The sequence below is a fragment of the Pinus tabuliformis genome, chromosome 5_2 (genome assembly GCF_031772625.1).
Source record: "Pinus tabuliformis cultivar Carrire ecotype Pingquan chromosome 5_2, CPIR1, whole genome shotgun sequence".
In the NCBI taxonomy this organism is placed as follows: domain Eukaryota; kingdom Viridiplantae; phylum Streptophyta; class Pinopsida; order Pinales; family Pinaceae; genus Pinus; species Pinus tabuliformis.
In genome coordinates, this window is record NC_142306.1 from 758647325 (window position 1) to 758674110 (window position 26786).

Genomic DNA, 26786 nt, shown 5'->3' on the forward strand with positions numbered 1-26786 from the left:
GACCTAGCCCTTTAGAAGTTTCATCGAGAAACCGTTTGCTTGGGTTACTTGTCTATTCAAGGTTCATCCACAACCCTCTTATTGATTTGCTTGAGGCTTTTTCACTGCTTGTTGTTGGTTGATTTTTAGTGTTGATTATTGAACCACCTTTTTATGTTGATTCGATTTCTTCACTACCAAGCATAAATCACGATTGTTTGGATCGATCAGTTCACGCTTGCTCCCTTCTTGCTTGAATTCCTTTTTGCCTTGTTGGGCTTAGATCACATAGCTCGTACAAGCCTTTGTTTTTCCTTTTGGTTTGGAAATCTGTTTTGGATGTTTTGGGAACTTTGTGTGCTTTCATTAAGTGATTTTATCCTTTTTGCTTGGTGTTCCTGTCTCTCAAAATTCATTTTAAATGCATTGTGCCATTGGGAAAAGAAATTGAACTAATATCTTTTGCATTCAATAGTTAATGGGAAAAAGAGCATTTCATTGATTTGTATTCTCAAAAGAAAAGTTTCATTTCTTTGCCATTAGTTGCATTAGGTTGTTCGATTGCTTGCGTTCGTTTTGTTTGATTGAAAACTCTTAACCTTCTCATAGCTAGAATTCATCGAACAAAATGGTATTCTTTGGCATGTAGTTTGCATCTAGGTAATTGTGAGAGAACACACGGTAGGACCTGAAATCAAAACTTAATTCAAGATCAACCATAATTTTTTTTTGAATAAATCTAAAAACGCATTGGAACTAAACGCAAATATCTAGAGGTCTAGGCTAGAGACGTGTTCCGGCGTCGTTAAACCTGGTACCTTACCGTTGAGTGGTTGGGTGATTCCTCCACGGTGAAACGATAAGTGCCAATACGGACTGTGCTCCCACGTACCGTCGCGTATATATTGGGAGACCCCTATAGGAATAAAGCTTTTATCCATAGGAAGCCGTGTCAGCCGCCCTACGATTTGCAATGCAGTGAACACAGCATTCACGAAGATCGACCACCCGTACCCTAAAAAGTATTCTGTGGTTTTGCGAAAAGTTTGGCACACCCTCTACCTAGAATTCCAGAGCAGTCACTTTTGATCCTTTTCGGACTCCTTAAACGAAAAGGTGCCTGTGAGCGTCTTGTCACTTCGTGCTCATTAAACATTCGAAGGAGGCTAGAGTCATCTTTTCGTCCTTTTCTCGACTCTTGAAACATGAAAAGGTCAAGTTTAGTTCCAGTGCCTTAAAAAATTTTATTCGGCCACGTTACATTTACCTGGTTAGATTTTGTGTGCGATAGCTTGAGTAGGTTTCGTTTTTTGTCTCAATGGCAACTTTTCCAGGGTTCACCAACCCAAGCTCCCCTACTGACGGGAATCCTAGTCATTTCCCTCCTCTCGGGAATGTTGGTGCTCCTTATATGGCAACGTTATCCCTTACAGGGTTAACTGTCGGGTTGCCTGTTTGGTTGTTTTCAACCTCTCTGGTCCCTACCGTGTCGGCTGTTAGTCCATCAGTCCCTCCACCTGAACAACATCATGTTGATCCTAAGGTGGACCTCTCCCCTTCGACACCTACTTCTACGTCCTCATCTTCTACTTCGCCTGGTGAAGACCTCGGTTCGAGTAACCAGGTGGCTAAGAAGAAGAAGAAGAAGACCAAGAAGAAGAAGTCCCCTAAGGGAGAGTCTACGAGTACACTTGTTCCTCCCTCGAGTACACCTGAAGTCGGGCCCCCTTCCGCTCCTCCGCGGAAGGTTAAGTTTCCTTGTCGATTATGCAAGGAGGACCATCTTCTTCGCGATTGCCCTGGCATTCCCAGGGTCTTAGAAGTATGGTCTCATGATCCGGCCCACCCCTCATCATCCGCTGAAGCTCACAGCGATGCTACCTCATCAGTTGGGAATGGTAAGGGACAAGGGAAGATTCGAATCCCTTGTAGACTTTGTGAGGGCAATCATCCCCTTCACCTTTGTCCGCTCATGGATAAAGCCTCTAGTGTCTTGGAAAGTCTTACAGCTCCCTCACCCCAATTCCCCGTTGGATATCAACGTCTCTCTGCAGCTGCAGATCATCCGCCTCCCGACAATGAGATTGATTCACATTCTTCTCTTGTCCAGGCCCCTCTTCCCGAACCCGGCTATGTCCAGCCTGTTCCAGACCAACCATTGGTCGGAAAGAGTGTCGACTCGAGTTCGTTTCCTATCAACCACTCTGTTTCGGAAGAGCAAAATTCCCATGTTCTTCTTGTCTCGTCAAATTCTCCTAAGCTTGGTGATGGTTTTCCCATCCCAACCTCTCCGGAGAATTGCGATTCGGTTCCTTCTGAGCAGGGGGGCAACCATACGGTTCCCCTCCCAAGTAGTTCGGTCATTTCCTTCGATTGGAGTCGTTTGACTACCCCTCCCCTTCCATCCCATGTGCCTTTCTGGGTCACCGCCTATGCCTCCCATATGGCGTTGCCTGGCACTGTGTTGGATGAAGGCGCATCGGTTAGTCTTATGCCCGTTACTACTTGGCAGGCTTTGGGTTCCCCATCGCTTGTACCTGTCGCACCGAATCTCACCGCTTTTGACGGAGGAACGAGTCAACCATTAGGGATCCTTCCACAGTTTCCTATTACTTTGGGAGGCAAGACTGTCTATATAGACATCTCGGTTACCCAAGGTTCTTTAGACTTCAGTCTTCTCCTTGGTCGTGACTATGTGTATGCCATGGGAGCCCTTGTTTCTTCACTTTTCCGTGTGGTTTGCTTTCCACACGATGGAAGAATAGTGACAATAGACCAATTATCGTTCGTTCGTCCACAAGCCCCTCCGGCACAATTGTCCTTCCCTCTTGGTTCTCATCCACCAGTTGTATCTGTCTCACCCCAGATCAACTACGTGGCCACCTCTCCCGTGCCTATATCCAGCAATGCCGCCGTCGTGCATAGTGTCCTAGGGGCATTGGGTCCTGACTTCCGAGACATTGACCTCCCACCGGGAGCGCCACTCTTGGAAGCCCCGACTTCCTGTTCATTATGATGAAGTTCGGTCGGAGCATAGTTCACTTTCCTATGTCAAGCTCCCTAAAAAATGAAATTAGGTCGGAGCATAGTTCACTTTCCTATGTCAAGCTCCTTAAAAAATGAAATTGGGTCTGGTCGGAGCATAGTTCACTTTCCTATGTCAAGCTCCCTAAAAAATGAAATTGGGTCTGGTCGGAGCATAGTTCCTAATCTTGTGTCAAGCTCGTTAAAAAATGAAACGAGGGTTATGAGGATAGTTCTTTTACTGTGTCAACCTCATTAAAAAATGAAACAACTCCCTTTCCAAATCGAGTCTTTTGATTAAGATCTCGTAAAATACAAGTCGAGTCTTTCCTAGATCTCGAGAGTGAACCTTCATTCCATCCACTTTGTTGAATGCAATGAAGCTGGGGGGCATGTACCTCGATTTGCGTTATTATGCTGGGGGCATGCGAACTTATAACAAGCATAGTTTTTCGTTTCAAGCTTGTGTAAACATGAAACCGAATCCAAGCAAAGTTCTCCATGGTTCAAGCTTGTGTAAAAATGAACCCATACCTGATTTACATCTCGTGATTGCCTTTTATCTGCTAATTTCTATTAGATGAACCTTGGTTGTTTCATTCCATCGCCACCATCTCTTTGGCCGATCATATGCTCTCACTTGGTTGTTTATCCTTTCCTGAGGAACCGCAGCGATGAGTGGTTTTATTAGCCAGCCTCTTGACCATTACATGTTTTGAACAGTTCCACCATTGCCGGAACCAGTTGCTACCTTTTATACCACTCGTTCCTCTAGGACGAGTCACCTTTAAGCTCTTTTCTGACTCGTAAAATGTGAAAAGATTGCCGAGTATTTTTCCCTTTTTTACTCGTTAAAGAAAATAAAAATGGAGGTCTCCTTTCAGCTCTTTTCCGACCGTTTAAAGACGAAAAGATAGCCGAGTCTCCCTCTCGACTCTTTAAAAAGAACGAGAGGTGGTCGCCTTTAAAGCTCTTTTTTCGACCGTTTAAACTAAAAAGATTGCCGGGTTCTTGTCGTTTCGAACTCGTTATTGGCTCCAAAACGACGTACTTCTGACCGCTTTTTTACTTTTTCGGGTCGAAGTTACTACTTACGAAAAGTACTCCTCGATCGTACCGGTCGGGCGGTTCTTTTGAGCATTGTTTTATACTTTTTCGGGCTCGAGAGACACAACTTTACGAAAAAGGACCCCCTTGGAGTTATCTTTTTCGCTGTCTTTTCAGACTCTCTAAATAGGGAAAGGCGCCGAGTTCTTCCTTTGTCAGACTCGTTAAAACTTAATGACATCAGACATCGTCGAAATGACACTTTTCAAGCATATGCTATCCCCGTCAAGCTTGTCATCCAAAAATAATCGGGGTACCTGCCAGAAATGGTGGGGAAAATGGAGCTGTAATCATAGTCGTGTCGGCAGTATGTCGCTCTTGAACATGGCACTCCTCTCCTTCGTGTCTGGGTGGGACCATCTCATCTTGTTTTTCACTGGCCTCCGTGGGTTTGGGTTATCCTATTTGACCTCACATCTGCTCGTTTGCCTTGTCACCATGACTTCTACTCATTTGATGTCAAATACTGCCAAGTCCGCTGTCGTGCCGCCGATATATTCAAGAGAAGTTGACCTCTGCAGAGTTGCAATCTACCCCTGACGCCTCACATACTTCTGATTCATCACACTAATCTTCCTTTGTCTCGTGTCAATGATGTGGGAAACATCATGGCCCACCTTCGATCAAGGTTACCTCCTGTCGACTCCAACTCATTATCCAGGACGGTGACTTAGAGACCCCTTCCAGGTGCCTTAGAGCCTGCATGCCTCAATGGCAGGTTCTTCATGTTCGACGCGAGGTTTTCAATCATTGGCCTCCGATCGAATGATTCCGCGGGTGTTCGACGGCAGCTCATTGATTCACATGCCGTGGATTGTACCTATAGTACCTTGAGGACCATCGTCATTATTGGTGGCCCCTCTCGCGTCTGTTAACAGTTTTCCTCATTGACTGGCAATCAGACGACGTTCATGCATGTTCGACTTCACCTCATGTATTCACATGCTTGAACTTGTACTTTGTTCGGATTGGGATGGAGCGCAAGACCCTGGTTCTAGTCTGATGTGGGCCAGGCTGCGATTTTTGTGGATTGATATTACATGACTCATTGACGGATGGCTGCGACCATACCTGAGTCTTTTAGGATGGCTGCGACCATACCTTGTTATCATCATGGTCTCTTCAGCTGGGTGGCTGCGTCCATACCACAGACCTTTCTTCATATGTCTTTTGGATGGCTGCGCCCATGCCTAGACTACATGTAATCAAGTTATCAGTTGTACATACGTGCAGGTCCTTCCTGGTGGTGTTCCAGTTTGGACGTTTTGTAAAGCATTTCACCCCTCCCACTCTCTCGGGCTTCATGCTTTAGGGGGCATCTGTTACACAGCAAATTGTCACTGTCATCCAGTCAGTATCCCTACTGTGTCATAAAATCACACTTATGCTCTCTGAATTGGCCAAATGACCCTCTTTTCCAAAGTTTACTGCATTAGCGCGTCTGTTATTAAAATATCCGCGCTGACTGGCGGCTCATAGTGTAATCAGTGCGCTGCCAGCGGGGAAGAACATCACTTTTCCGCGCTGGTCGCATTTCATGAGCCAGCGCACCTCTCCTTTGTATTGGGTCGCGCTGACATGGCCTTCCCAGTTATTGAGGTGCGACGTCAGCGCGCCAGTCGCGTCATAATCCACGCTGATCCTGTTTGGGCGAATTTGTTCTAACAGCCAACCTTCCAGATGACTCCAGACCTGGTTGTTGGCCTTGTGAGTGTCGCCCTCCCTTCTATGGCATGTCTGTTCGTCATATGGGCCACCTTTCTTGGAGATAAGCTTATCCTTCCACCCTCCATGGAGACTCCTTCTCCTATATATTCCTCCACCATTACCATGAGCAGCTAGTTTTTGGAGATAGTTTTTGACAACAAGGAATTCATAGTGTTTTTGTGTGCTGCTGCTAGTAGGTAGTTGGTGTGATAAAGTGTGGATTGCTAGAGAGCTAGAGAAAGGTTGTGAAGTCTTAGAGTTTTGTGTGAGAGAGAGTTGCTTGACTTGGGAGATCTACCTCCATGGGTGAATGCTTATGAGACTTGCTGGCTGGACCCTCTTGAGAAGGACTCAGCGTCAGAACATTGGTTGTATCTTTCTCTGATTATTGATTAATAATAGATGACTACTGTTATGGTTCCATTCTCATTTGTTTTTGTAATGGTTAATGTGAATTACATCCTTTCTGACTGATGTATAATTGCTTTTATTAGATTTCACGCTTGTGTTTGTCTTTCTCTTCGTGTGTGCAGGTATCTATTCACGGAGATCGTGGAGGATCGTGACCGGCCAAAGCGAAGGAGCAAGAGCGGCATCTCTTCATCAAACAAGAGCGTTGGAATCCAAGTAGGTGTTCTTTGCCTCTCTTTTAATTGCAATTAGGAACTTGCACAGTAGCATTGTTTGATTGTTGCTAGACCCATTCTGGGCTAGTAGGGATCGCCTCTATCCGTAGAGGGGATTTACCTCTCCAACACCTGCCAATCATGAAAAATGAAACCTATTGGTATAGGTAGCTAACAGATATCACATAAGCAAACTGATACATAAACAATCAGTGCTTCCCAAATATTAAACCACCTCCACCCTCAGACTATTGTAATCCTGCCAAAACCAGTCAAGAGATCACTATTCCCAAAACAAGCTTGGATGCCTCAAAATTTCTTCACTATTACCTTGAGGAATTTTCCTATCTGCAACCGCTTGTCAAGGGTTTCCCAGAGATTAAACCACCTCCACTCCCAACCCTTAGGAATTTTCTTGAGACTACGTCACCCTGTTCCAAAATATTTCTCAATCCAAAGCTCAGCCAAATAATAGAACCCCATCAGGCCATGGTTATCCGGAAATGGAAAGGCGAGAATGAAACCACTATCACACCTGACAAAACCCATGCCAATTAGATCAAAATAGAAAAATACAAAAATGCATGTACCATGCATTCACAAAATAGCTAGGAAATCATACATGCGACCTGTTACTTGCAAGTATTCCTGATGATGCTTCTTAATCCAATCTTCCTTACTTGTCCTTTTTTTTCCTTTTCCTTCTTTTGCTTTCCTTTCTCCAATGCTAGAGTGCTCCAACAATTCTCTAAGTGTGGAATAGTATGAGAGAATAGAGAGAGAGCTCCAAAAATGAACTGATTAAAGCTATCAACTTATCCTCATAAGCCTTTTTATCATTGAGACCTCTATTTTCTTCATTTTAATCTATTTTTACTTCAATTTTCCTCTCATGCAAACCTATTACCTTTCATCTCCCTTTTCTCTTATTTTCATTTTTTTTCATAAATAAATAGCAATTAATGCCTCTTTGATCTGAAATGGAGCAGATTAGTAATGTTGTGCTAATTCCCCATTCAGAATAAAGCCCAATATTCTTAGCATTTTCTTATCAAGTGGTTAAGGATCCACCATGTTTTCTTAATTAATTGATTCCCATGAGAGTTTCTTATGTAAACGTTATAAACAATTTAACATAAAACATACGCTGAACAACAGTAAAATGACAACAAAGAACATCAAAATACAACACACAACAAAAATATTTGATGAGGAATTCACCCCTCCTGGGCTACGTCTCCTTGGTCCAACTTCTAATCCTTGGGCCTCTCTATTATGCTCAAAAATTACAACAAAAGTGTGTGTACAATGCTAAAATGCCTCTGAAACCTATCTCAATGAGTTAAGAATAGCCAAGATTGCTAGCATTGACTCTTTTTGCACCTAATTTAGATAAGAACTGAAGAAGTTATCACTTCTCCTAGTTTTCCCACTATTCGTTCCACAATTTTCTCCACATCTAGTATGATCCTACAAATTAACCCCAAAAACCGCTAACTGGGCGAAAATTTTTCCGCGAGGCGGGCTATAATGTGTCGGCACCAACTGTCTTTATTCCATATCGCAATCAGTGTAAAAAGCCGGCGATCTTATGGTCTTGTGAACAAAATGGGTGATTGTGTTAATGTCATATTGGCTGACCCGACGAGATTATTAACCAGAATGCATAGCTTATTGCATCTAGGATCCCATCGCACATCGCAATCGGCGGTGAATCGGTGGTAATAAAATAAGAGACTCTGCCTTCTGCGGGTTACGATTTCGATTTGTGATTGCAATATCAAATTGCAACCTAGTACTTGTCGGGGCCAATTCTATATTGTTGTTCCCTTCGCCAATCTGCTATTGTGATCCATCGCAATTGCAACTTCGACCGATATATCGCATCCTTCCCTACTCGGGGGTCAATTCCTAATGCGGACCTGCCCATGATTGCAATTTGTGACATGCAAGGGCCAATGGTGGCTTGCCACTTGGTGCCTCCTCATTCACTGAAGAACTTTTCCACATCATCCAATCCTACCACATTTCCAAGTCAAACTTGAACTTTGATTTGCTATAACTTCTGCATATGAGATCAGATTTCAGTGATGTTCACATCATTAGATTCAAAATGATGAGCTCTTCAGTCTGAAGCTAAGTTTATCAAGATCCTGACACTTTGATTTTTGAGCATAAACTTGAGCACCTAATCACTCCTCCCCACTAGAAGCCTTTTGGACCCCAAAATATTATATTTAGTTATTGAAGAGATGAGGGTATTGTTCCCTCACCTTCCCCTCTTCAATCAATTTGGCCTTTGAAGGATTTGTACCTTTGAAACCACTCGAAGATAATCAACATTTCCCCTCTTTGATGACCTCATTCTTCTGTCATGTATGGTGTCTTGTTGAAGCTCATCAAGAAATTCTAGAGAACAATCTTCAATTGATGCAATCTGTACACTTTCTCCTTGATCTCCAATCAAAGGAGTCTCATACAATCTAAAATTTTCAACATTAACAACGGAATAAATTTGCATATATGAAGGGAAATCAAGCTTGAAATCATTATTACCAATCTTTTCTAGAATTTTAAATGGACCATAACAGATTGTTTACAACTTTTTACCTTCACCTTGAAGGCTTTCCTTGCTAATGTAAAGCCAAACTTCATCACCTACTTGAAACTAATGATCCACACAATGCTTATCATGCCTTTCCTTATACTTGCCTTGACACCTTTGTAGTTGTTCTTGAACTGTTTGGTGAATCAACTGAATTTTCTCAATGAATTTCTTTTCTCTATCTATGTCCATCTATAGTTACATCTTTCTCAAAGATGAAATCCAAAGGCGATTTAGGCAAATAACCAAGACATGCCTCAAAAGGCGAAGTTAGAGTAGAAGATTTTTTTTCTCGGTTTTAAGCATGTTGAATATAATGCAACTATTCATCCCACAACTTACGATGTTTGCTCCAATATCCTCTTAGCAAATGAATAACTGTCTAGTTAACCACTTTAGTTTGACCATTTTTTTGCGGATGGAAGGTTGTACTTTTATTCAACTTGGTGTCCATCAAGTTCCATAAATTAGACCAAAAATTCCTAGCAAATCGGGTATCACGATCACTTACAATAGAAGTAGGTAATCCAAAATTAAGCCATACATTTTGAAAGAATAGTTGAGATATTTGTTGAGCTGTAAGTTTTTTTTACAAGGCATTAATATGCACATCTTGTTGAACCTATCCACAACTACGTAAAAAATAATCGTTACCTTTTCTTGATAAAGGAATACCTCCTACAAAATCCATAGAAACACTCTCCCATGGAAGTGAAAGCACTGGAAGTGGTGTGTACAATCCTAATTTACTATTACTAGGCTTACTGACTGCACGCAATGAACAACCTCTGATAAAACGTGACACACTTTCAAGCATACGAGGCCAGTAAAAATACCTCTGAAGATTTGCCATTGTTTTACTTACACCGAAATGTCCAACAATAATAGAAGTGTGCACTTCCCTTGTGACATTTACTCTCTCTCCTAGTGGAACACAAAGTTTTCCCAAATGATACAACAAATTATCATGTACATGCTAGTCTAATTCCTCAACTTGGTGGCCTTGACTCAAGTTTGAATATACCTCTTGAAACTCAGCATCATGTGTGTATTGTTCAACATATCTTTCAGGTAAAACAAAATGATTCTTGAGTAAAATGGTTACACTAGCAACCAGTCTAGAAAGCATATCAACAACTCTGTTATAAATACCTTTCTTGTACCTGATTACCAAGTGGAATCGCTATAAGAAACCCATCCAACGAAAGTGCCTTCATTTCTACAATTTTGTTTGAAATTGCAGATATTGCAAAGGTTGATGATCGGTGTGAATAATGGTTTCTTTTCCCATTAAATAATGCTTTCATTTTTTCACACTTTGCACCAATGCATAAAGGTCTTTATCATATGTAGGATAGTTAATAACAGCACCAATAAAAATCTCAGAATGAAATGAAATGGGTTTACCATGTTGTAAAAGAACTGCACCCATGGCATAGTCACTTGCATCTGTTTGTATTTCAAATAGTTGTTTCAAATCCAGCAATGCTAAAAATGGGGCTGAACTGATCTTTTGTTTTAAAGCATAGAATTATTTTTGTTTTTTGCCTCCCCACTAGAAGACAACCTTCACGCTGATCAAAGCATGTAGTGGAGCTACTATGGAAGAGAAATTGGCAATGAACTTCCTCCATTATTACGTTGATCCCAAAAAATGCCTTACTTCTATGACGGATTTGGGTATTGGCCAATTCACAATGACCGAAACTTTAGAGGGGTCAATCTTCAGCCCACCTCCTTCGACTATGTGGCCCAAATAGACTAAGGAATTTTTCTCGAATTCACATTTAGACATATTCAAAAATAACTGTTCTTTTTTCAGGACATCCAACACTTCCCTCACGTGCTTGACAAGCTCTTCTCGTGATTTTCTAAATATCAAAATATCATCTAAATATAAAATTACAAACTCATCAAGAAATGATCTTAAAACATCATTCATAACTCTCATGAATGTAGCTGGAGCATCGCAAAGACCAAAAGGCATAACTAGCCACTCAAACAATCCCTATTTGGTTTTAAAATCCGTCTTCCAAATATCCCCCTCAGCTATTCTAACTTGATGATATCCACTTCTCAAGTCTAATTTAGTGAAATATTTTTCATTCTTCAATTGATCTAGCAAATCATCTATTTTGGGCAGTGGGTATTGATTCTTTATGGTAATTTTATTCAAAGATCGATAATCTACACACATGCACCAGGTTCCATATTTCTTGGGTACCAAAACAATTGGTGAACCACAAGGCGAAGTAGAGGGATGGATTACACCTTTATCAAACAATTCCTCGACTTGTTTCTTAATTTCTAAACTTTCCAGAATTGACATTCGATACATACCGATATTTGGGAGTAGACAGTCTTGTTGTAGCTGAATTTCGTGTTGAATTCCCCTTTTTGGTGGTAATCCCTTTGGTTCTTGAAACATATCTCCATATTGATTAACCACATCAACCAATTCAGCTTTCAACTTGACATCACAGCCTGCAAAGGATTCATGCTCCGTGTCATTCTTTTGCTTGATCATAAGGAGCACGAGATTCTTGTTGGAATTGACCAGTCGCTTCATTTTCCCTATGCTTGCTAAAGACATATTAAGCTTTATATGATGGGATTTCACAATATACTCCACTCCATCTTTAAACAAATGATATTTGTTCTCAAATATATGGAAAATGGCTTTCCAGTCATATAGATACAACCTTCCCAACACAATTCCATAAATATCCAACGACACTACATCTAATTTGACTTCAACAACGAAATTGGCAATAATAGAAAATCTGAAAACATATTTCCTTGTGACCTGAATATTTTCATCCTTGGTTATCCAACCCAACAGATACGGTTTATGATGAGGCATGGTTTCCATATTCAACTTCTTGACCAAGTTTGTAGAAATTAAATTTGCTTTGGATCCACTGTCAAATAGTGTATCAATCTTGGTGTGTTTGGAAATAACTCTGATATGGAACAACTCAAATTTTTTTTCTTCATTTGAAGCATTGTTGGAGTTATTTTCTGCACTGGTGCTTGCCATGACTTCCTCTTTTCTTATTTTTGCCACATCTTTTCCTTTAGTGATTGTGGCTGCAATCTTTGTTTCATCACTTGAGTCGGAACCCAAGTATTGTTGTACAATATCGTTTGTCTTATGTTTCCCTTTATTGTTAAATTTCTCTAGTCTTAATTCAGGATGAAGCTTCCAACAATGCACTTTATCATGGCCCTCTTTGGAACAATTCTTACATGCGAGTTTCTCCCCTTCTCTCTTAACATAAGCATTTTTCTTCTGCTTTCCTTTAGATTTATTTCCTTTTTCACCACTCTGGGATGGCTTCTTCTTACCTTCTTCTTGCAAATTTTTCCCTCTTGCTTCGAGGTGTCTAGATTGAACACAAACCTCATCAAGATTCGTGGGATTAAACATAAGAATGGTGTGTCGAAGGTAGCTATGCAAACCTCCTATGTATTTCAACAAAGTATCTTGTGACTGCAAGTCTACTCCTAGCATAAGAGATCTTCTCCTAAACTTCTGAGTATAGTCTTGCACATTTTGACCTTTTAACTATCTGAAATTTTTCCAATTCATGATAGTTTTTTGCATAAGAGCTAAAGGGTAGAAGTGTCTTTTTATAGCGGCAATGAAATTAGACCAAGTAATAGAGATCTTACCATGATTTTTTATCTCATCTTGAGTTCTTTCTTCCCACCAAATGAGTGTTGCACCCTCCATTCTCAATGAAGCCAACTGAATTTTGATATCATCCTCTTGAAGGTTATGAATTCTACAATATACCTCCAACCGATGAATCCAATTACCAAGCTTCTATGCATTCACTTCACCATTATACATGGGCAACTTGAATTTAACATCTAGTTTAAGTAGAGGTGATTTTCTAGCTTCTTTTGAAGAATGATGATGAGTATGAGTAAGGGTTGTATTAGTGGAAGAGTGTGAAGATACGTGTGAAGAAGAAGATGAAGAAGATGGTGGAGAAGGTGGAGGGTTGTCTCCATTCCCATTACCTCCTTTTCCATTACCTCCTCCTGAAGAGCCTTCTCCCTTGGGAGGTTTGGAACTTTCTCCTTGCAACTGGCTATTCCTCTCTTCATAGAGGACCTTCACCATCCTTTCCATATCAAAAATACTTTCTGAAGGTCTTCTCATCTTCTGTCATGTTTGTAGGTTCTCCTTCATGAGACATGATCTCTAGAGTCTCAACTACAACTTGAGGCTAAACTGGTGCTGGAGATTGTGGCAACCTTGCTCTTCTTCCTGTTGACACAACTTCAAGGCTTCCAACCAGCTTTCCTTCACCTCTTTTGATTTTTAACCTTGTTAGCATGACACAAAACTAGCAAACAATACTCCTTCTTTGCACAAGCAAATCTAGTAAGAAAAAACCAGCGCTCTGATACCAATTTGATCTGAAATGGAGCAAATTAGTAATGTTGTGTTAATTCCCCATTCGGAATGAAACCCAGGATTCTTATCATTTTCTTATCAAGTGCTTAAGGATTCACCATGTTTTCTTCATTAACTGATTCCCATGAGAGTTTCTTATTTAAACATTATAAACAATTTAACATAAAACATATGATGAATAGCAGTAAAATAACAACACAGAACATCAAAATACAACACACAACACAAATATTTGATGAGGAGTTCACCCCTCTTAGGCTACGTCTCCTTGGTCCAGCTTCTAATGCTTGGGCCTCTCTATTATGCTCAAAATTACAACAAAAGTGTATTTACAATGCTCAAATTCCTCTGAAACATGTCTCAATGAGTTCAAAATAGCCAAAACTGCTAGAATTGACTCTTTTTGCACCTAATTTGGATAAAAACTGAAGAAGTTATGACTTCTCCTAGTTTTCCCACTATTGGTTCCACAATTTGTTCCACATCCAACATGATCCTACAAATTAGCGCCAAAAATGCTAATTGGGCGAAACTTTTGTCGCGCAGTGGGCCATTATGTGTCGGCACCAACTGTCTTTATCACATATTGCAATCGGTGTAAAAACACAGTGGTCTTATGGTCTTGTGAACAAAACGGACGATTGTGCGATTGCGATACTAACGGACCCGATGGGATTATTAACTGGAATGCATAACTTATGGCGTCCGAGATCCCATCGCACATTGCAATTGGTGGTGAATCGGTGGTAATAAATTGTGGGACTCTTCCTTTTGCGGGTTGCGATTGCGATATCGCATCGTAACCTGGTACCTGCTAAGGCCAATTCTGTAGTGTTGTTCCCTTCACTGATCTGTGATTGCGATCCATCGCAATCGCAACTTCGGCTGATACATTGCGTCCTTCCCTGCTTGGGGGCTGATTTCTAATGCTGACTTGCCTGCGATTGCGATTTGCAACATGCGTGGGCCAATGGAGGCTTTCCACTTGATGCCTCCTCATTCGCTGAAGGACTTTGCCACATGTGCATATGAGCTCGGATTTGAGTGTCGTTCACATGGTTAGATTAAGAATGACGATCCAAGATTCTAACACTTTGATTTTTTAGCAAAAACTTGAGCACCTGATCACCCTTTTCCTTTGCCAATTTCCATAGGTATAAAAACCAAAATGACACCTACTACGATGTTTTTCCCAACATTCAATTTGGAATACGTCTCCTATGACCATGGTCTTATTTTGCCTTTATTAACTTTAGTACATGAACCTTTTACCTAGGGTTGTTATGCTGGTTATGGCACTAACCATTGTTTTCAACTCTTATGGGCATGAGACTTCTGGATGGCCACAACTATATAAAGATGATCCAGAATTCGTCACCACATATGAGATGTTTATGGATGGCAAACAAGTACCAGATTTCCACCTCTATGATGCACTATTATCTTACCTAGAGCATCTTTGTGTTCCTTCAATCGAGATTGCACTGAACATGCCACAACTGATTAGATCATGGACACACAAGTTAAAAGAACTCGCCAACAAAGGATATAACTATATCAAGTCGTCAAATCTGGCTAGCTCTTGCACCAAGGCAAGTGGTTCAATAAGGACCAAATTCAGTAAAAGTTTCCTCATCTCATTAAGGCACTCAATACAATGGGGACCATTGCTTTCTAGTGGGGGAGGCGGGGGGGGGGGGTTGATCCAGGTGGATATTGGTGGATATTGGTGGCCACCCACTTATTCCACTTGGGCCCCCAACACTATTTCTTATTAGTTCCATAGTTTCCATAACAATTTATTATTTCGACAGTCTTCTATTTTTGGTAATTTTTTGCGTCCTAAATTTCTGAAGCTATTTTGAGTCCTTAAATGGTGTTTTTTGGGGAAACAGGAGAACACATAATTTGCTACAAACATTTGTAATCGGAAGTTGCTTTCCTCAGATAGACCTTTCCAACTGTCTATCATGCACGCCAAATGAAAATCGTATGTCAAAGTTACGACCTCAGGAAGTTGAGGTTCCAACTAACTCCAACGAGACCCACAAGTTTTTGGCTCTTCATCTCTTAAGGTTAGGTTTTTCGATGTTTAAGGTTTTCCATTGTTTCTTGATGATAAAAATACATGAGAGCCTCACTATAACTCAGTTCAGAAGGCATGTAGTCATCACATCTCTTCTCAGTGACAAACTACCATTGATAAAACTAGTTTGTTTCCTTCTTGCGTGTAAAGAATTTTCAGTAGTTGCTATTCATTAATTGATTTTTTGTTTTTCCGTATCTTTTTGTTTTTGTTTAAATTTATATTTCATTTCGTTCCTTCATAAATTCGGATGAAGTATGTCATTTTAGTGACTTTTTAGATGCCCACGCCCTCACCTCCCTTACTTAACCATCAATTATATTTGGGGTCTCGAAATGGCTGGCGACCATTGACCTGTCTACACTAGCGATGCACCCTCTAAGCTATTCAAACTTTATTATATGTTATGGAAAGGAAAAATGAATCCAACTTTCAACCTTATTTAATAAAAAAATAAATTCCTGAACTCGTAATAGCTTCAAAATTTAAACTGCTATAAGCCAAAAAAGAAATCTTAAAATTTCTACACTACAACAAGTACCATGGTATTATCTTTTATTGTTTGGATATTTTTATTTATTGAAAGTGAATTTATTTATTAATGTTGTATCCTCAAGAGATCCTGATATCCTTCCTTGTTGCCTCCTTGTTGCCTTTGTCTTTTGCTAGAAGAATCTTTTATTTTCCTATAAACATGTTTTAATACATGGTTAGCTTAAGCTTTCCATGTTGCGATCATTATATTATATCTTTAATATATAAAGATTGTGATTTTATTGAACTTCTTTTCAATATCATTTTCAAAGTGATTATTTGGTTAGTATGATTAAAGACTCTTTTCTTAACCTTACAAAAATCAACAAAATCCCTCTTCCTTATTGTTTTAAAGGATGCTTCCTCAATAAAATAAAACTTTATAAGTTAAATATTAATAGTTCAATTCCTCCCTACCCTAACATAAAATTAACATAATATATTAGTGTAGTTTATTTTAAGAAATATATTTTTTATGTTAATTTTTCTTAGTGATAAGTCATTTGTTTTTAGACAATGTTTTATACACTAATACAATGTTTTATATAATCGTATATAGTTTCTAGAGAAACAATAATCATATATTTTATTAAAGACAAAAATGTTTCATTAATGGTAAATTTTGATATTTTAATGAGGTATACAATATCATTTATTAATTTTTATTTACTTTTTGTTATCAGACGTATAAAAAAAAAAAAAATTTAAAAAAATTTCAAATAAATAAAGTTACATTTCTTTAAAAAAACAAATAAATAAAATAATTCATAATTAGTATTAAACTAACTATCTAAGTTTATTGCATTTCTTTGAAAATAAATAAATAAAGTAATTTATAATTAGTATTAAACGAACTATCTAAGTTTATTGGAAATATGATATAGTCGAGTAATTTTAAATTTTTTTAATTATAAAACATTTAATTTCTTTATCCATAACCTTTTATAAATTTGTCATCTTAAATTCATTACACACTATTTTCATTATTGTATTTTATTTAATTAAGCACATTAATATGAATATATAAATATTGAGTTGAGTTATGTGTATATAAATTACTTATATCTCTATTTACACATAAATATTGACTTGAGTTACGTGTTCATAAATTACTTAAATCTCTATTTACACATAAATATTGAGTTGAGTTATGTGTTCATAAATTATTTATATCTCTATTTACAATTATGCTTCATTTATTTAAGATGCCCCTGACGGTAACCTGCGTATTCCCTGGCAGCACGGTCAACTCTTCCTCGTCGAGGCAAGAGCTAACCAGTCTGTCATAGGGCATTAAATGCCTGTTTATATGTAGGTTGGTTAATTACAAGCTGGTTAAGTACATATTGTGGAAGAATGACTGTGATTTTTGCCCACCACACAATTTTTAACCAACCTACATGTAAGCAGGCATTTAATACCCTATGACAGGCTAGTTAGCTCTTGACGAAGAAAACTACTCCGAAACCTTCTATGCATCGACTTCCTTACAGTCTTGCTACTTGGCATAGAGGCAGTCCTTCAACATTGTGGAGGAAAAATACATTCAACTGCATCCCTCCAAGATATGCAGACGCAAAAAAATGCATGAATCCACTTCTCTTCCCCATTAGAAATAAGGAACTCTGCCTGCAGTCGGTTATGGATCTAATCATCGAATTTTGGACACAGGTGCAATTCTGGAGAACACTTATACCCTGCTGAGTGTAGAGAACACCGATCTCATCTCAGAGGTGTGCAAGCTTCCATGGTGTTTGCTGCTCTATCGAATCTTACGAGCTACACTAACCTCAAAATCTCAGAAGTACCATAAAACCAACAAAATTATCTACTAATGATATATGCAATATCTATCATGGCCACATCTCAGAAGTACCATAAAACCAACAAAATTATCTACTAATGATATATGCAATATCTATCATGGCCACATCTTGATGGCTTTAAACACTTTAGGTCACCATTTCCAACAACTCCATTCTTCTTTACTAGAAAATAATAGCTCACAACCTTGGCTCTCAACCTAAGACCACTCTTTTTAAGAGTTTGGGTTTTGCATATGCTATGACATGAATGGGTAATGATAGCAAAACTTAAAGGAAAAATAATTAATTAGTAACAACAAAACACACAAATCATTGACAAAATAATAAATCATGCACCGATTAACCCTCGGAAATCTTCATGGGAAAAAGCAATCAAAGATACGTCTATTCCCATGTTTAAATATGGCAAAGCCGACGAAGTGAGCTTTCATGGCTCACTCATTAGGTTCTATTATCAAGAATTGCCTGAGAAAAGCTTGGAACAGCCCACTGATTTAAGGAAAAAAACAACAATTTTATTAAAAAACAAAAACTGTTACATTCATCATGGGTTTTCTGCATGCCTTGATAGCCTGCATACCAACTGCAGTAACTGTGAGAAGGTCTCTTTATAGAAGGGGGAAAAAGCAATCAAAGATACTTCTATTCCCATGTTTAAATATGGCAAAGCCGACGAAGTGAGCTTTCATGGCTCACTCATTAGGTTCTATTATCAAGAATTGCCTGAGAAAAGCTTGGAACAACCCACTGATTTAAGGAAAAAAACAACAATTTTATTAAAAAACAAAAACTGTTACATTCATCATGGGTTTTCTGCATGCCTTGATAGCCTGCATACCAACTGCAGTAACTGTGAGAAGGTCTCTTCATAGAAGGGCATACAGCTAAAACCTAGGGGATATGTGCATCCCAGAGTCCGCAAAAAAAGGAGGGCCAGAAAATGCCCCAACTTATGTGCATCCCAGAGTCCGCAAAAATACGAGGGCCAGAAAATACCCCGACACAAGCACACAAAGATTACGGGGAAACAGAGAATGCGAGACAGAACAGAGACCATCCGCCGCCCAAGAGAGAGACAGGGCATACTCAAGAAAAGAGGAAGTAACCGGATCCGATGGAAGAGCCTGAATCCCAGCATTCGAAGTGGAACCGACCTGGCTGTGCAGATAAACCTCGCTTGGAGAGGTGATCTGCCAGCATATACTGCTCTTTGAAGATGTGACGGAAGGAGACCGAGAGAAACGAGTCTTTCACGGAGGAAATCTGTCCCAGCCAGTGCCAAAGAGATGGGGCAGAGAGAGACAGACATCCCTCAGCCCAGTTTATGGTCACTTTCGAGTCTCCAGCAATGACCCTCTCGTCCACAGCAAACCAGAGAGCACAGGGAAGAGTACCCCAAAGGGCTAGAACCTCTGCCCATGTGTTGGAGCCAGATCCGTCGCTCCACAAGGAGTATTGGATCGAGAGACGTATGCGCCGCACACTCCGCCAGCGGAAGCGCCGTCAAAGTATCCAATCAGATGTATATGATCCAGGGGTTTGTAAACCCAACAGCGCCTGGAGCATTTACGGATGGCAGGGCCAAGGTCCGAAAATTATCTGAAAATACTGAGAGAAGTAGCACGCAGATCCGGGATCGGGGATCCGGGAAGTAATAATTACAAAAAGCCATTGACCACCCTTTTGCATTAAATTTTTTATTTGCTATAGTATAGGTTTTTAAAATATATTCTTAGCTTAAATTTGGGATGAATTTGTTGAATTATAAATTTGAGTTCTTTCTTTCCCATTTGAATGTCCCAAAAAAAATTACAAATATTACATTATAAAAAACCTATTTAAGATAACCAATATCAACATACCCATTTTAAATAACAATTGAAAATTTTCGCTGCCTCCAAATTCTGAGCAAAAGCTCCAAAATGAAAACGCCTAATTTATTAACCTAATAAAGACAAATCTATTGTTTTTTCTTAGAGTTCAGTCAAGCTACTTTACTCCATGATTCCAGGTGAAACATACTTGAGTTTTTCGAACCTGGAACAGGAAAATATAAACTAAACTTTTCAACTCAATCTGACATATATTTAGTATCGCGATGTGCCCGAGAGGTTAAAGACATTGAAATGAACCTTCTGAAACTTCCATTGAACCTTCTGAACCTTCCATTGACCAGTTTCTGCTCGAGATTTCAATGAGAATGTTCTCTTCTGGATTAGCGGTAGCCAGAGGGACTTCGGGTAGAGGAGCTTCACCTTCCAGTATTTGACAGACAAGCCGTATCCCCAGCCTCCTCTCCGGCTCGGAATAGGAGCACAGCAACCCCAATTTCACCACCTTCTCCATCTCCCCCGTTTCGTATTCATTCCCTAGCTTTGGATCTGCCGCGTCTAGCAGCCTGCCATGGGCGTACAACTCCCACACCCATTCTACCAAAAACAGTTGCTCGGCGTCGAGGTCCACGGGTTTTCTACCCGATGCCACTTCCAACAGCAGAACGCCAAAGCTGAACACGTCCGAGTTCGGCGTAGCCTTCCCCGTCCGTGTGAGCTCCGGCGCTATGTACCCCAGCGTTCCCATTACGCGAGTAGTCTCTGGGTTCTTGCTGTGATCACACAGCCGGGCGAGGCCGAAGTCTCCCAGCCGCGCGTTGAACTCCGAATCCAGCAGCACGTTGCTCGATTTGATGTCTCTATGGATGACCCTCCTCTCCCATTCCTCGTGCAGATACAGCAGCCCCGCTGCCACGCCCTTTACAATCGAGTATCGCTGAGCCCACGGCAGCACCATCGCAGGTTTCCCAAATATGAGTTTATCGAGGCTGCCATTTGGCATGTGGTCGTAAACAATGAATAGCTCCTTCTGCCTCCGGCACCATCCCCGCAACTGAACCAGGTTCCGGTGCTGCATGCGTCCCATGGTCGAGATCTCTGCCACGAACCCCTTCATTCCCTCCGTGAACTCTTTCGTAATGCATTTCACTGCGATATCTTGGCCGCTGCTAGGGAGAACGCCCATATAAACCTTCCCAAATCCCCCCTGGCCCAAAACATTTTCGTCCCTGAATCCACTGGTGGCGATGCGGAGTTCCTTGTAGGTGAATCTATGGGGCCAAAACTCCTGCTCCCATTCTTCGATATTTTCTCTGTATTTTGTTCTTTTGAAAAACGCAGCCGCAAACACCAAAGAGAAGACAACCAAAGCTGCCACTGTAATGCCTGCTATGAGCCCTACGCGCGGACGCTTGGAATGCCTTTTAGCGAACGATGGTAAACTTGAGATATTGAGTTGGGGTGCCGTGCCTTCCGTGGTGAAGCTCCACGCAAGAATGTAATGTTCTTGGACTGAAGTGTCACCGGTAGCCGCTGAAAAGCCAACGAACATCTTCTCTTGCGCAATGCTTTGCAGATTGATTTTCATAGATATCAGTGGTCTCTCTGGTCTCTGCGATCCGGCTGGCGTGACGCTAACGTTGAGGCGGTTTTGAGAATGATCGTAATCAATCCAGGCCTGAATGTTTCGTCCGCTCTTGAGTTCCAACCCCTGGAAATTGTCCCCAGTCCAATAACCGGCGGCCTTGGCCCGGACTGAGTGGAGGTTGTTGATATCGATGCCCACGTGGTTGCCATCAGGGTCCTGGAATTGCACACTTTGGACCGTATCAAACTCGATTGCCAACAAGTGATTGTATGGTTTTCCGTTGCTGGTATCGTTAAGCAGGCCAAGATACTCGGATGCCAGACTGCCCACGAAAGTTCTGTAGGGAGTGACAACGAACGCAATTCCGTGCCCGCCAGAGTTAGAATGGGGAGGGACCATGCTGAAAACGAAGTTAGTGCTGAAGGAAGAAAGCAACTCATCGGTTTTCATCTGCACGGGAATTGAATACAGCGCCCGGCCGAGCATAAAACGTGTGTCATCTGTGAGTGCAAGAACGGATTGAGAGCGGATGTGTGCAGCACCCTCCATCAGGATCATGTTGGTTCCACTGAATCCATTGAAGACAAAAGTAATAGGAAAAACTGGTATCACAAGGGAGAAGGCAGCTATAAGAAGGCTGCCGATACAGGAGGGTGTTAGAAAAAAAGGATAGACACCATTTCTTCTCCTGGAATCCATCTGCTTGTTTCTGTCCACTACAGATATCGTGATAATGAACACACCAGAACGCGTAATGATATGAACGAGGCAAGGGGAAAGTCAACACATCTGTATTGGCTTCTTATTCGTTACACCAGGGACACGCTACGGCCCTTTCAGATAAGTCAGGGGAGAGGCTAGCACGCTATTTGAAAACATTAATATCTCAACCAACTCAACTGACTCGAAGTAGATATTTCAATTGACTCCGGCTTGCTAATTAATTTTTTTTTTTTTTTTTTTTTTCTCCAAGGTCGGTATTCATCAGCGTTCGTCATGTTAAGAATAATAATCAAATAGAGCGGGTTAATTGAACCGGTAACTTAATATCTAAGGATACTTTAACAAAAGCACTCTATCAGAGTGGACTTAATAACCTTTTTTTTCATAAATGTTATGAATCACAAGTTTATCTAGCATTATTAGTTTTAAAGTGTCTTAACTATTTTTAATTAATATTTGGCCTAATAAATAGAAGACTTATTAGTCCCTGCCATCTGGCATCCGGCAGGGACTATAGTAACCGTTCGGAGGGCACTTAGCATTAATTTGCAAGGTTTTTTAGCGTTATTTGCAGTTATATTCTAAAGTTTGGAGTTCAGCTTGCGTTCGCCATCTTATTTGGCCTCTTCCCGAGGCGGAAGAGGCCGGACCATAGCCTAAACTGGTATTTACGCCCAATGAACTGGCCCTGACCGTCAGCGGTTTCCTCTTAATGCTAACATTAATTCGTTAATGTTTAATGTTAATTTGTATTATGTGCGAACAGGGATACATATGCTAAGGTTTGCTTGCTGTTTTGCAGGTGTCGGTTTGCTTGCTGTTTTGCAGGTGTCGGCCGTATGCTAAAGGGTTGCATGGCGGGAGGTGTCCGCCTACCGGCTCAGGAGAGTCCCCAATATCAACAGCTCCGTGCCCAAAACCCCGTTCGGTTCGCTCGTCTCCTACACAGGTCACACAGGGCACCAGTTTCATTCGCAGTTTCATTCTTCTGGTTTCTCTGTGAAGGGGTCAGGTCTCATGGCATGCTTTCATGTTTAATGGCAGATTGGAGCAGTGCAGGCTGTATCCAGGGATTCTTATTGCACAGCAGCTGAAGGTCCTGTCACTCGACTCTGGTACAGTTTCTTTCTCTATGCTTATGCTTCCTAAACAAATTGCGAACCTCACTTTTGGTTACTGTGTTTGAGGAACTTAACAACATAGCTTCTTGTATATAGGCTGGATGGATGTTTAAGCAACTTGGTCTCAGATTCCATTACAGTATAAGCATATATTCAAAATAGATGAGGATGCTCATTCTCATTATAGTTATACTGTATAGTGCCTTTGGAACAGACAAATATGAGCTAACACTATTCGTGCATGTTTGTGATGTGGATTCAGGCTTCATGATTTCGATAAACGGGCATTTGGGGATCGCACTGTTATGCTCTGTGACCAAGTACAGATACTTTCCTGTTTCATGCTGTTGCATATTGTTTGTTTTAGTCGTTTTGAGTAGTGAATGCTTAATTATCATATGTTGCATGGTCAGTGTGAGAAGGAGTTCCACGTTGGCTGTTTAAGAGAACGGGGCATGGCAGATTTAAAAGTAGGTCAAATCCTTATGTCTGAACTCCATATGAGAAATGCTACTCTTTTAACCAATTTAAGGATATTTTCATTGTAAATACTTTCTGTTTTATTTCTTTGATGCAAAGGATTGGTTTTTAATTAAGAATTCTGAGCAGTTTAGGTATCTGACAGAGTAGCGTTTTTGTTACTTTATTGTGTTAATCCTGATAGGGATTTTTATGTGCAACAGGAATTGCCAGAGGGTGAATGGTTCTGCTCCAATGATTGTACAAAAATTCATTCTGCACTGCAAAAATTGGTTTCACATGGACCAGAAAGCCTACCTTCTTTTATAACTGTTGAGCTGATGAAGAAGCGACGTGATAAGGGTCTGGAAGAAGTTTCTAGTGCCAATATATCCTGGCAGCTTCTTCATGCCAAAACAGGGGACCCTGACAGTAGGGTACTACTTTCAGAGGCTGCTGCTATCTTTGCTGTAAGTATGTTTGCCTGTTTATATATAATGAAGATTTTAAAAATTGGTTGATATGCCTAACTTGTTATGCTTTTGAGGCAGGAATGCTTTGATCCTATAATTGACACTGTGACAGGTCGAGATTTAATCCCTTCAATGGTCTACAGGTGATTGAGCCCCTTCCCATATATTTGTTTGTTGTAACGTCTTTCTAACAGGCTACCTTTGGATTTCAGTATGTATGTTTGATACTGGAAAGTCCTTCTTGCTGAAACTGTGCACTGGCATTTCTTCTGCAGTAAAAGCATGAAGGCTCAGGAATTTCGAGGGATGTATTGTGCAGTTTTGACAGCAGAGTAAGTGTTTTAAGAATTCCTTTTGGTGTTTTGAGATGCAGTGTTTTTAGTATCTGAAATATTCAATTCTAAAAGATTGATCAGTTTTGCTTATGAGTGATACTGAAATTATGATATTTTATTTCCTATAGGCTGTGGTGTATACCTAGTACTTATTTCACAAATATGTGATTTTTCTTATGTATTTGCAGCTCAGTAGTGATTTCAGCTGCAGTGTTTCGAATTTTTGGACGGCAAGTTGCAGAGTTACCACTTGTTGCTACTAGCCCGAGAAGTCAAGGACAGGTGACTGTTTGATCATGAGGGTTTATTTTGATCATGTTATTCTCAAATTTTCCTGTACACCCAACTTGGTTTAGAGATGAAAAACCTTTCCAATTACTACTTGTTTTGACATGAAGCTTATCCTGCTATTTTAGCGTAGTTCACTTTCTCCATTGCCTGTCTGTCCTTATTGGACTGTTTTCCACTTAGCCAAGAAATTTTTGGGATGCTTGTTTGTCTATGATTGAAATTAGTTATGCTATCCGAATTTTTTGAATTTTTGTGACTTCATTGATACAATTCTGTTTGAATAATTATTTTGTTAGCAAACCATCATTGGCTAGAAAGAATTAGAATTTGTAACGGACAGAAAGAAAGCAGTATGAATGACAAGGGATAATTTTCTACAGGGTTATTTTCAGTCATTATTTTCATGTATTGAGAGACTGCTTGGATTCTTGAATGTTGAAAATCTGGTGTTGCCTGCTGCGGAGGAAGCTGAGTCCATCTGGATAAGCAAATTTGGCTTCACAGAAATGTCAGAGGACAAGGTCTGTGCCAAACTATCACTTCCAATATCATGTAGTTGCCTTGCAAATTATCTTTGACGTCTAATCTAACTGTAACTATTTACTTGCAGTTTGATGAGTACAGGAAAGATCTACAGATCATGTCTTTCCAAGGCAATTCAAAGTTAGAGAAGCCATGTTCAAGGTTCAGCAGTGTTTGTGGTGCTCCAGACAAGGGTCTCTAGTGAACTCAATATCTCTGAATGATGACATTGGCACTGCTAGATGTTATGACATAGCGAGTTGGGATGCCATTTTTTTTTGGATATTTTGGATACTAATGGTCCAAAAATATGAAAAGGTTTGTGCAGACATTGATTTTAATTGCTCAAAAGAGCATACACCATATGGATCACGGCCTTCTAGTGGAGCCTTTACCTCTGTTGCACAGGAAAGCAGTGTGCTTTGACTGTATTCATGCAAACATTTATCTCATGAAGAGTTTACAGTATTGTGACCGGCAAGAAATTTGGCAAGCCATGAGGAATTCAATTGACGTAAATACAATGGGCAGGTTTAAGTACGAATATAATTGCATTGCATCTATTGATAATGTCAATCTAAGGGCAGAGACACAAACAAACAGCTCACGTCACAGGGCTCAACCAGCATATGGTTGAACATAAATGGTCTTTTGGATTTGTACTTTTTCAACCTCTTCAATTGCTTGGTATGGTAATAGAAAATCTGTTTGTGGTCATGTGCCTTGTACCTTATTAACGCATATGGCATATGGTTGAAGATGCTCTGTGGGATTCGTACTTTTCCAAGATCTTTTTTCAATTGATTAGTACGATAATTTGTAATCTGCTTGTGCCTATATGCCTTGTGCTGTTTTCATAATTGAATTCCTAGCACATAGTCCAATGCCTGCTTTCATAAAAGTTGTCCTTCTAATTGATAAAATGCCTGTTAATAAGCACTGATTTCTTCAAATGTTGAGGAAGACAAGGTTTTCCAGGATCTAGAACATGAGCTAAGCGATGCTTCTCAGCAGGTAAGCAAGGAGCATTTATTCTTTTTTGTGTTTCTATTGTCCATGTATGCATAAGGTTCTTCTGTCTCTAATTCTTCATGCTGTTTTGAATCTGGTTCTTGGAAATGTTCTAATTTATATCTGCATGCCTGAACTGCAAATTTTCAATTATTTTAATAACATGTGAATTTGAATCTTACACAAAACTCTCTAAACTCTCTTGTTTTTCTTTGCAGTGAAACTGTCCCCTCACTATCCCACTGGCTCTTGCAAATCTACTTGTATCAGTTGAATTGACTTAATATCCACTTGAAACATTTTTTTTACACCCACTGCAAGAATACGCGGGATAATATATGTTATATGTTTATGGCTGGATACTGTTTTGATTCAACAGTGCCCATATATTGCTTTAATTTCTTTAATATAGGTTCAATAGACTTGGAAGTATTGCTCCAATTTATTTATGGCTCAATAGACTTGGAACTATTGAAATATTGCTTGCTTGAAGTTGCAACTGTCTCTT

The 26786-nt window shown here is 40.2% G+C and overlaps 1 protein-coding gene and 1 pseudogene across 1 annotated transcript; one reads left to right on the forward strand and one right to left on the reverse strand.

The window, feature by feature from the left end:
- Positions 1–18538: 18538 nt before the first annotated feature.
- Positions 18539–22114, reverse strand: LOC149161491 (L-type lectin-domain containing receptor kinase IV.3 pseudogene; annotated as a pseudogene).
- A 497-nt stretch (positions 22115–22611) lies between these two features.
- Positions 22612–25984, forward strand: LOC149161492 (increased DNA methylation 1-like; the record flags this gene model as incomplete). Its single annotated transcript, XM_089434899.1, has 11 exons — positions 22612–22730; positions 22895–23015; positions 23111–23181; positions 23450–23507; positions 23601–23657; positions 23871–24116; positions 24198–24262; positions 24395–24451; positions 24643–24736; positions 25126–25266; positions 25356–25984. Coding segments are annotated over 11 exons (1143 nt in total), but the record flags the coding sequence as incomplete, so codon positions are not given.
- Between the last annotated feature and the right edge of the window lie 802 nt (positions 25985–26786).